At 41.4% G+C, this 12,350-nt stretch overlaps 1 protein-coding gene across 1 annotated transcript in view; it reads right to left on the bottom strand. All coding sequences in view use genetic code 11, as the record gives it.

Annotated features, from left to right (window-relative positions):
- EGR_00780 (Ecdysone-induced protein 75B, isoforms C/D) overlaps positions 1 to 12,135 on the bottom strand; it is a gene marked incomplete at both ends in the record, with an annotated part of 14,951 nt that extends 2,816 nt beyond the window's left edge. The window contains 4 exons of the mRNA XM_024490029.1: positions 61 to 166; positions 1,230 to 1,520; positions 9,004 to 9,474; positions 11,713 to 12,135. Of these exons, the coding sequence (XP_024355432.1) occupies positions 61 to 166; positions 1,230 to 1,520; positions 9,004 to 9,474; positions 11,713 to 12,135 (1,291 nt within the window). The remainder of the gene's footprint in view (positions 1 to 60; positions 167 to 1,229; positions 1,521 to 9,003; positions 9,475 to 11,712) is intronic.
- Between the last annotated feature and the right edge of the window lie 215 nt (positions 12,136 to 12,350).

Here is a 12,350-nt window from a genome sequence, read left to right as displayed (position 1 = left end):
GCAATGCTACACCCTTAATATTCAGGTTCATTATTAAAGGTAAAGATGTCAGAAACTTACTCGGTTTGGTGAGAAGGATTGCACTGAAAAGGCCAATTTCGACGTCACTAAGATTCAGTGCACAAAATTCGGCGGCAAATTCGAACATCGCACACGTTAATTGAGGCTTGTAGGAAGAATGATCAAAAATTATTTTTAGTAAAAATGCTCGCCACCAGCATCATGTGTAACACCACTATTTTTCGCCTGAGCTCGCACATCACACATGTGGGATACACTCTGATAAAAGGAAAACACGGTGAAAACAATTGGCACCATTTTTGAACATTAAAAGCTTTGGACTGCTACGGTCGATTTCTTCATGAGATCTAGACGAACAACGCGTTGAAACTATTTGACCCACATGGTCTTGCAATATGGAAACCGGTATTTCAGAACATCATCGCTGAATAAGGAAAATGCAAAAATGTGTACTTAATCGTAGTGTATTTTCTATGCACTCAGAACACCTCATAAAGATAGATGGAATATTAAAGTGATGTTGGAGAGTTTAAACAACATGACTTTTATTTTGTCGCCTTACTTCCCCTTTTTCTCAATCTACCAGGCATTTTATGAACAAGATTTATAGAAAATTGCGATCCTCTAATTAGCTGTAACCTGGGCAAATAAAAAATATTTAACAATTACTTGAAATGTTATTTGCTGAAAAGGTATTTCACATAGGAAAAAATACCTAATATCATAGTTAGAATGATAAAGAGTAGATATACTGCAATTTACAAACGAAAGAGGTATGTAGAACGAATGCAAGATCGTGGACAAAGCATTTTGAATGTATGTGTGGAAAATGTAACTCCTTTTGGAATATTTCTAAATATTCTCATAGGTCACACGGATGACCATCTCAGGCAAATAACGGCCTAATGCACAGACACGGAGGATAAAAACATCAAAGTCTACCACGGTAACTGGAAAAGTCGCTCAACACAGGGGACTGCGTGATGCTAGTGACCATAACCATTATACGTGTTACCAAAAACCAGGATAAACCTCTGCGTTTCTATGCAAAAAGTGAGATGTGTAATTGCGCATAGCAATGAAACACCCTTTTGATCATTGAGGAATAAAATGTGGTCAAAAACAGGTTGTGACAAATTTCGCCTTAATAAGTCAACCGAGTTAAGAGACGAAAGCAAGCGGAAACGTTTACATATTCGTAAACGTACCGTGTAGATAAAATCCAGTTCCGTCCTGCAGATAATATGTCCATTGCAGAGCATGATGGTCTGCTCCGGGTAAGAAATCGTACGTGCGGCTTGAACAACCCACACTTCTGGAAAGGCCGCTTTCAGCAACGCCAGTTGGTCCGGTTGGGTGAGTGAAACGAAGTTGGGAATGGCTTTAGCAAATTCAACCACACTTTGTATGTGAAGAGCGATGGCTGGACTGAGAGCCTCATGCATTCGCAGACGAGTTTCATCAAGCTTGAAAGGAGGGAAGCCACCCTCCCTGGGCACCTATGCAAATAGTCATTTAAGTACTTCCATTCAATTCTACTATTGTACCATAATAACTTTGTCACGTCCAAAAAAGTCTTACACTGTGGTTTTAGCAGTTTTTTTGTGCATATTTTGAATTCAAAACAAAATCTGGTATGTTGTCAACCGGATCACGGTTACGAGAGGAGACCAAGCATTTTCAGTCTCAGTGGAGTTGAAATTACCTCATAGAGTGGAGAAATATACTTTATTCAAATGTTTTGGTAATAGTAGATAGTGTATATTGGCATGAAAGTAAAAGCCATCAGAGGCATGGCATGTATAAATCTGATTGGCCATTCTAAAAGCACGCACACACGCACGCTGCTTGGGGTCATCGTAGTACGCATGCACACATACACGCGCACACACATGTTCAAACCGGAGTCGTTGTTTACATTTTCAAAACACGCACTTAATAGAACTAATTTGTACACAGAAAATTCATTTAGTGTAAACCGACTAGAACGAAGATCAAAAGCGCACAGTCTGGGAGGAGTGGAAATCCTTTTTTTCAAAATAACCGTACCATTGTGTACTCTAAAAGATAGCTTCAGAAATAAAATCAAAAGTGGTGTTTTAATAAGTGAAGCTTTGATGGAAAACATTCGTTTTAGTGTCGAACACCCACAAAATCAATCAAAATACGTTCGTTTAATATATTTCCCATCTTTTTAGAATTGGCATAAGAAAATTATGAAGAGAACAGTTCATCAATAAGAGCAAATGTTCTTCCTCCATACACTGGAACTTTTTGGGTGTTAATCCTACAAATAAGTGTAAAAGACAGTGGAGCAAATGCGCGATGACTGACCCAGGTCAGCGCAAAAATAGCTTTCAATCTCTCAGCCATACAGTTCCCACGCTCTAAATCGTGTGTGAATTATGAATGTTACAATTTTGGAATCGCACATTCTAGTCACCATGTCTTACCAATTGATGAGTTTCACAGCCTGCCCTGTTTTAGTTGACTGACACAAACTTGACAGTCTAGTTTGGTTTTAATGAACACTGCAAGGGAATACGGATTTTACGTGTATACTGAAATGAGGAGGGGTAGAGATGTTTTGATCCACCATGCGTGTTGTGAAAATGCTTCAAACACCTTCCACCGCATGTGGGGGGGATATGTGCTTTGAAGTGGGTCTGGTATACAGAAGAAATTTTGTCGAAGCGATCCAGACATTTGATACTCACATTAACCCTGCTTTTGGAAACCATGAGCAAAACCATTGCACAAATGCTTCTTCATTAAACACAATCTTCAATTGTGACCAGCAAATGAATAAATACATATGCACACTGAAGAAATGGAAACAAAGTATTTTAGAGGAAAAATGTCTCTCTCTTGTGTACAATAGGATATTTTAGTGGAATCCTGCACCTAAAATGTTCACAACGTAATATCAAAATTAATACTCATTTTTCAGCCAAAAAAAGTGGTTTTCATGAGAGCATGTGATAGAAATACCACTCCATAATTACATGGAAAAAATTGCAAGATGATTCTAAATCATGGGACATGGTTAAGGAGCTCAGTGGCGCATAGCTTCATGCACAATAAGAAACGCCTGATTAGGGGGCAGATTGATTACATCATCAAAACGTAAGGCTCTCAAAATGGGCTTTGTAGGTAATGAAAGCTGTTTTCATGAGTGCTGTGGGTGTTTCTGCCTCCCCTTCGCTCCATCGGAGTGAGACTCGAACAGCTGCTTCGGCAGAGGACACAACAGCTGGGATATAATGAATGAGGTTCCTCCTCTCACCACTCCGTCACCTCGCCCTTGCTTAAATTTGCGCGAAAAATGACATAATGATAAGACATCCAGGCAGTGAATGCGTGTGCGAGTAGTTGGAATGGAGCGACAGAACACAGCCAGTCACCAGGGGACCAGCTCCAAAGCTGGTTACAGGACATTGTCATCGCATCAAAACCGCGGCAAAGACACCGCACAGAAGCTTGTGCAAGCATGTTGAGCCTTTATGGACATTCAGCGATGATTACTTTGATGAGTTGCAACATGTTAATAATTGGCGAGTTACCATCATTACCCAGCTTAATGAATGATCTGGGAATATTGAATTTCATCATTTTGACTATTCATTAGTTTAAAAGTATTTGCCAAGTAGTAAAACCCACAGTTATGGGAATTTATCACCAAGACAGCCCAATGCTAAACTTACCTGACTAGACAACGTGGAAGAACACAGCATCATTCTTAAGTGACGCAACAAATAAAATATTCCTGCCCAATTAATCCCAATTTACTAGCGGAGTTTAATCGACTTCTTACTTATTTAGTTGGGTTTGAATATGAAGTTTCATCACTTGCATGCTACCAACTAGGATTGAAAAGAGATGATTTGGAGAAATCAATTATCCATCAGATTTATGAATTGATGGACTAAAAGTAACGGTGATTAAAGGTGTGTTGTATCAAAAAGAGCATCTATGGCAAGTCATTTGGTCGTTGCCAGCCCAGCGGATAAATCTGATGTTGTTTCAAGTGTGTAGCCAAATGAAAATTTGCTGCCTACACCCCCGCGCCCGGCACATATCTACACAACAATAAGTTGCACCGCGGCTGTGCAAGTGTGGACCAATCGGCACTTCGCAATTCTCGCGTGGATGTATTCCTATCCCTACCCCACGTGAGAGCGTAAAGCAGACGGGCGCGCCAACGCGCTCAGCCAATCAACACGGAGAACACGGTTTGCGCACACAAGAAAGTCGACACGGCGCGCACGCGCACTGCGACAAATGGGGTGCGCCTGCTAACTCTTTCGCGCATCTCTACCACCATCAGTAAAATAGTTAAGCGGAGTGAAATGAATTAAATAGCTCCCAAATCATCCCAATATGCGGGTTTTTCAGCGCAACTTTCAATTTAGAATAGGATTTTGGCGGCAAAATTAGGATGTCCCACAATGCAGTCGCCACGATTAGTTACATATTTTAGGAGATAAATTGAATGCTTTCTGCATGAAAACCGACTGCATTAAATACCGTTTAAAAGTGCTTGAAGAATCCTGGTCATGTGTGCATAATTTAACTGAGTGAGTCAAAGATAAATGTTTTACTACAACGCACGACAGCACACCTACACACGCCAGACGTCTGTCTCGGGGTCACTGTGGTATGTTGAAATTTTCACGTCATGGGCACGCATTAAAAGCCCACTTGAATGACCTAGTCAGGTGTGCTCACCTGAGCGAGGGGAATAGTGGGTAGTGGTATCCTGACACGCCGGAATCGTACATGAGTTAAAGTGCAAATGCGGAGGAATGTTTCCTCGACTTAACTTTACTTTCTACTGCGATTCCTCCATTCCATTGACTATTTCAAACAGCATGTTTAAATCATTACAGCCTGTTCGCTTTCTAAAAAATGTTCTCCGTTATTCGAATTTAAAATATCACCACCGGTGGATGTTTGCACCCATAAATAACTGTGTATAGCGTGGACTTTACTTACTTGCAAATATTTGAAAGAAACAGGCAATGCCAATGTGCTTGGTTGTAATTCATCTCAAATAGTCTAACCACAAATCAGACTAGCTGTTTACCATAAAATTAACGAATCAGCATAGAACGGCGATGGTGTTCTTCTGACCGTCCGGTACGACTAATGAGATTCGGGCCGAGAAAACTAAAACCAAGCCCTACCATCGACGCGACAAGATACTAATTTGGCTGTCCCATGAGCGAGTAATACAAATGGGTATTTCAGCGTTTGAAGTAGAACTCTCACAATTTCACCGGATGTCCCGCGTAGAAGGGTGTTTTAGAAGTATGCATGGGGAGAATGAGTAATTTAATGATTTATGTGCTACTTTTGTCCTTTTCCACCGAAGAGATTATCCGGAAAAGTGAACAGACGCTCTAGACTTGTGCTTAAACACCACCGCATGTCCACTTACAATAAAGTTAACACTTGGTGGTATGAACTAGTCAATAGTAGGGGTGAATGTGTGAATCAATGCATCATATTTAATAACCCGTCTACCGAGCACTATAACGGTAGTACTATCCTTTAATTCACGGAGAAAGCTCCGAGTTATTACTCAACTATAGCAATGTATATTTGTACAAGTACGAAGCCGGCATCAGAATAGAAGCGTGCACTATTTTAGGGTTTAATTATAAGGCTTAGACTCAGTCGTGTGTTCGTCAGCAGATTTGGCAAACGAACACATGGATTACACTAAAACACGAAAATTGAACGTCATTACCTAATGCAGCGAAATGGAGGTGCAACTAGTTCCATTAAACCGTAGTAAGATCCTTGAGCTCCAAAATCCTTAAAACGAAAATAAATCACCGGAATACGTAGGCTCAATCTGAAGTTCAACTGATGGAGGCTTGGATGGGAAATGTGCAGTACCGAAATCCGCCAAATTTATTTATAAATTTACTGGGAAATTGCTTTATATGACATATCAATGTAACGATAAAAACAATTCCTTATTCAACGGGGCAAATGTCCTTTACTGAAGCATTAGGGTCACACATAGCAAGGTCAACTGGAGTTGGTGGTTATAGCCAACCGAATATAAAAGTTCATTTAAGAAGAAGATAATATTCACCTTCCATAAATCTTATTGGTGTTTCCATTAGAGGTAGAACAAAATAGAATCGGATTTCAACGCTTCGGTTACCATGACAAGCTACTTACGATCATGTTGGATTTGGACTCAACCGAAAATGAACAATCTGTCTGTGCCCCCTTAGTCACCAAACTGATTTCGTGTGTATATAAAAGGACAGTGGCATAATTACCATCACAACACGGATTATTACTATTTTGACGCATGCACACAGACTTCGGGTCAAAGGTCACCCGGCGTTAACTTTAGCAGGTTTGAAAAAACACGACCGTAAAACCAACAAAGTACACCAGTTTTGTGGTTGACACACTGACACGAAAATTAGCCACTGATCAGATATAAAGGGAACCGCAGATTCCTTTTTATGGCACAATTAATCAACGCACTGAGAATCATTGATATATGCTCGAATGGGACGTCAGATAACGTCTAAACCTGTCACCACCATAGTATTTGGGTTCGAGAGACAAAAAAATGCATTAAGTTTCGACATACCACTAATAGAGACCATAAAACTGGCATAATTAGTTAAAGAAACAATGCCTGGGTAGAGGGTCGCCTTGGTTAATACATCGAAGTTTAGTTTCGCTACAGAATTGTGGAGTGAGTTATTAACCGAGGATGTTTGATGTGATGTGGCGGTGGCAGCGGCCGGGTACGAACACATGTCCATTACGTCATCGATTTTCTCAGCAATAGGCCAAAAACACGGGCCACAGCCCCACACCCACGAGCGCGCGCGCACGCACACGCTCATCCGCACACAGGCAGATGAGAGAGAAGACGCATGCGTGCAGAAGAGAGAGAGAGAGGAAGCCATAGAGAGGGCGCAGATGACCTTAGGGATGCACGTGCGCACCCAGCCGCAGTACCAACGCTGCTTTGGGAGAGCGCGCGACGTGCGTGCGTAGGCACGTCTCAGCAAATGAAATGTTCGTCCACAAGTCGATGACCTTAGCTGCATGCACGTACGAGCGTGCTTGCCCATATAGGATCCACACCAAGGAAATTCTGCGAATAGGCGATTTGTATGGGCATGCTTGGTAGCTTACTCATTGTGAGTGAACAATATTGAAATCTCGCGAAACCCTCCTTCTGATAATAACTGTTCGAAATGGATCACTTTGACCCGCTAAATTGGTTATTGCGACACATTTTGAAGCAAGTAGTTCGCTGCAAAACCATCGCCTCATCAGAACACCTCAGTCGGCAACTTAATATGAGATTACTATCATTCCAAGCTCAATGTATGACAAAATATGATAGACGATTATTCATAAATTTTACAAATAAATGCTTATCTATAGCTAAATGTTACGGGACAGCATGTATTTTGCTCGTAACGAGAAGACAGACTTCAGGTAAATCATGATTTAAACGGATGGTTTAACTCAAAATCAGCTTCGTAATAAACGAACAACGAAGTACCCCGTTAAGACTTTTCTACGATTATGCGTACGAGCTCCAGTTGGGTTGCGAATTAGGGGAGGTAACCACAAGGTGCTGGGTGGATGAGAGGGAGGAGAAGGATGGAGGAGTAGAGAGGGGTGGTACAGCCATAAACCGCACACTGGCTAAATGCGTCAGCGTTTTTATCGCTTCGACAGCGGCGGTTTCTTACGTGCCTTCAGGAAGCTCGGATTTAATAATGGTCTTGGCAATATGAATGAAATCACGATGCAGGTTTATATTATGCCATTGAACACGGTGGGACTGCTATGCATACTCGGCAAGAATTGCAATGTTTGCATAATACATGTGTGTGGGATGCATGATAGTAGAGTTAAGTCCTATAGTCACATCATCGGGTCAATCACACAGCATTCCTAGAGAAGATCAATCCCATTTTCAAGCTAACTGAATACCATCAAAAGTGTCTGCTACCAAAATATGGCGGTAGAGCACGGAGTTTTGCATAAGTAGATAGTGATCTGCTGCCGGCTATTAAACGTAAGGACGGATGAAAGGGAGACGATGGTGAGACCCTCAATCAGATGCGCACCTGTTCTATTCAATCTTAGCCAGTACCGTCGTAGGCACAGTGCGCACAATCATGAGAAAGGTGAATGGTTGACCTCAGTGTATAAAGCTTTAGAACATTCCCGTTTGTAATAGCATTCATTTGTGTTCATGCATTAATAAGCTCTTGATAAAGACAGACGGGCGGAATATAACACAGCGTATGCATATTGAAAAACACTTAGAAAGTTCTACTGTATGAGTACTCCAGGCTTATTGTTGGGTCATACTACTGTTAAATTGATCGCCCAAGTGCTCAGTCCGCATCTTATAAAGTGGGGGAACCTGAGATACCGCCAGCTGGATCAAATGACTGAGATAAATAGAGCTGGCCAATCAATCTAACTGTAATTTCGAACCAGAACTATAGCAATCCGACAGATGATGGAATGACACAAACTATGTGAACAGGAGTTGGCAAATGTTTACGACAAGCATTCGGGTAAGCAGATTGCACCTGAGTAAACAAATAAACACATCAATCCCAAAACAATGCAGCACTCCACTCCACCACAAATGGCGATTTAACCAGTATCCAAATGTGGATGTAGTCTAGTAGGTTTGGTACAAATAACCATTTTAGCTAAAGCAATGACCAAACAGGTTAAGTGGCGTTGTGTACTTTCTAACTAATTCACTTTGAATAATAACTTGGCGCCTTTTTGAAGGGTTATTACTAACAATTCCACTATGCTAAGGTATTTAAAGAGCAGCGTGGAGACGAAGAAATTGGTAATAAGATGAATGATACTGGGAGCCATCAGACAAGGGTGACTCTTGGGACTACCTAGGCACGGCCCAATACAAGTGCGCTACATGCACCAGAAACGACTTACCAAAGTAATTTTCATCGTCTTAAGCGCCTTAACACGCTGCTCAGTGTACGGACAGTGGTTAAAGTGTGCCTTCGCGACGGTAACGACGATGTTGTAGAGTGCAACCTCACTGGCATCTTTGGGTTGCCGGTAGGTGGGTGTTTCTGTGACAGCAGTGGCAGCAGGAGGGACTACGGAGGCGGGGGCGGCGGCAGCGCAGGCGGAGGAGGAGGGTGAGGAGTGTGTGGGCGTTTTTTGTTGCATTTGTGATGGACTATTCACTGACGGTGTCCTAATGGAACCTGAGTCGGGGCTACTAGAGCGACGCGGCATACGACCGTAACGCACGCTGTCCTTCGACATTCCTACGGCTATGCACTTACGGAAGCGGCAGTACTGACAGCGATTGCGGTTCAAACGGACCACCGTGCATTTTCCCTCTCGGAGACATTTGTACTCGATCTGCTTCTGAATACTTCGACGGAAGAATCCCTACGGAAGACAAAGCAAATTTCAAGCCCCATCCACGCCTAGTATCAGGGTGATCAATTACACAAGGAGGGAGCTAGGCGTATTCACTACTCCCAACCTAAAATGCATGACAAATCATCAACTTATCCTTTGTCATATGCTGCAGGTAAAAAATGATACAAAAAAAATCTTCATACAAAATCTCCCCTAGACACTAGATTGAGTTTTGAAAGGGTAATGCAAGCAACTGGAGCAGAACGAATAAGCATTTCTAGGATTGATAAATATGTAACGGAACAATAAAAACTACACTCCTGAATACGTAATGCAGAAAAATTGTATAAAAAAGTTGCAAGTACTAAATGGGTTGATAAAATGCAAATAGTTTGGTGAATCCGAATGAATTTACCACAACATTTATGCTTTTGACATTAAGGCAATGCTGAGTTCAGCAGTGGCCGAAGAGTTAAAACTGCTTGATTCAGCAATTCTACACGTTACATTTCACTCCTTTCTCACATTCACAATATCTGCTTCCACATCATGTACCATCTCAGTCGTAAAAAGGATGATGAGAAAATAGAAGTTGCACAAGCAACCGACCAAGGCTGTCACAATGGACTAATCTGTGTCAATTAGTTGTCACAGCCGCACATGACGCATGGATTTGAACGGTGTCAATTGGGTAGATCGACAGTCTCGTAGTCTCTTATTAACAAACATCACGATTAAACTGGATACCTATTTTCTAATTACTCCAACACGTCAAACAGCCAGCACAACAAAAAAAAATCTTGCATATGTACAAATTAGTACGGAAAGTGAAGTATTTTGCACCAGAACATGAAATCCATTGTAATCTATGGGAGACAATGCAGTCGAAAATTATAGATGCAAAGTCGAATGACAACTCACTGGAATTCACCTTGCGTTAAATTAACAATTCTAACGATAACAACTTCATGGGAGCTGAAGCTAAATCAAGTTGCCAACTGCACAGTCTCTTAACAAAGTGGTTATGGCATGTTAGAGGCCTTCATTTGTAACTCGAAATTCCGTCGGAGAATTCAATGCATGTTGAAGTGCTGTTGGATACTAATGAAGCTCAATGCTTTGTCCACCCAAATCTTCGTAAGTGATTTAGAAAGCAAGTAATATGATGCGAATTAGTAACAGCTTCAACCACAAAAAGCCGTCGATTCAGCAGCTAAGAGTGCATCCAGCAATCACTGACATGAAGCGATCGATATTGAGTGTATTGATGTGCCATCACAGCGAAATGACAATCAGTGCTGAAGCGTGTCTTTTGAGTGCGCTGGGGCGTGTCATGAATGCTAAGAAGACCTACGGGAAGGGAAATTCTTATAATATTGACATAGATTTGGGGGTTTTACGGCCGCAGGAGTAAATTGCATCGTGACTAAAAACCTTGCAGAGGTCCCAACGGACAACGACTTGCAGAAATGTCAGAATGCGGGAGGGTTAGAGGTGCGTGAAATAACTTCAACATCAAATGTGAGAAATTCCTCGCAGAACATATACAATCATATTTAGGTCCACAACGCATATTTCTATGAATACTTCGTTAAGATGGATAATAACCATAACACAGACCACTACCACACCGGTGGGAACCGGTGAGTTATCAATCATTGCTTTTGGTGGCCTGAAAGGCAAACCAGAGACTTACAAACGAAAATAATTTCACCGATTCGATATCATTAATAATAATCAAGTTCAAAGAACAAACGAATGAGCTCAATGTACAAATAGTAGGGAATATAATCAGCATAACCACGACCGAGGGTAAAAGCAGTAGGCGCATCATACAATACATGGATGGATTTATGAAAGCCGGTTTCAGGTGCAGCGATTGTAGTTGAGACGGAATGAACCAACCTTACGATTCAATACATTGCGTTATCAACACTATTTTCAAAATGCAATTTCACGCGCTTAAGTCTAGCATATTTCGGATTTTAATTTTACAAATGTTCTGAAAGACAATTCATAAGTTATAGAAAAGCGGACTTCGATACCGAACAAAGCCTGTTTTATTTAGAATTATCTTAGAGAGTAGGATTTTTGAATGTTCAAGGTGAAAGACATTTCATCCAGCTTAAAATACAACATAAAATGATGTGAAACCATGCCCGTTCTCAATATAAGCGAACATCTACGTGACCATCAAGAATCAAAGGCTACTATTATGTATTCCATCCCTTAACTGTAATGATGTAATGTAGGAGGCTAACATACCTTGCATCCTTCGCATGAAATAACACCATAATGATACCCGCTGGCTTTGTCACCGCAAACATGACACGGTGTGTAAGTGGCTCTTATGGAACTTGTAGTTGGACTGCTATCAGCAATCTGTATAGTCGTATTAGTGTTGGCCATGGAATTTGGGTAGGGATAGTTAGCCTGATGACGATGTGATCCGTGTTCGGCAGAAGCACTTGCATTTGAAGTCGTCGACCGAGAATTTTCAGCTGCAGCTTGGAGATGTTGATTTTGACTTGGAGGCATTGCTCCAATATACTCCAAAGCCAAACGCGAAGAATCGCTTTTAGCGACTCGGGACAACCCAGGATACGTTGAATTCGAAGAGGGAGCATTAGGGCTTAATGAAACCAAAGTGTTTGGGCGCATGTAACTGGACTGCTGAATTTGAGTCATAGCTGCATTATTCGGGAAATTAGGGGAGTACAGGCTACTGCTTTGTGATTGAGAATTGGATGCATCAGTATAATTGCTGGTAGAGGCAGAGCTTTGAAAATTCTGAAAATACGACTGATTCATCGAAATCTGAAGATTCAAAACAAGACCAAATGTTGCTCGTTTCAGAATAAAGTAGAACAACTAAAGGTTCAAGTAACATCAAATTTCAGATA

This window comes from Echinococcus granulosus, assembly GCF_000524195.1.
Source record: "Echinococcus granulosus chromosome Unknown EG_S00003, whole genome shotgun sequence".
NCBI lineage: Eukaryota > Metazoa > Platyhelminthes > Cestoda > Cyclophyllidea > Taeniidae > Echinococcus > Echinococcus granulosus.
The sequence above is the reverse complement of the archived record's forward strand: the minus strand, read 5'-3'. Positions and strand labels throughout refer to the sequence as shown.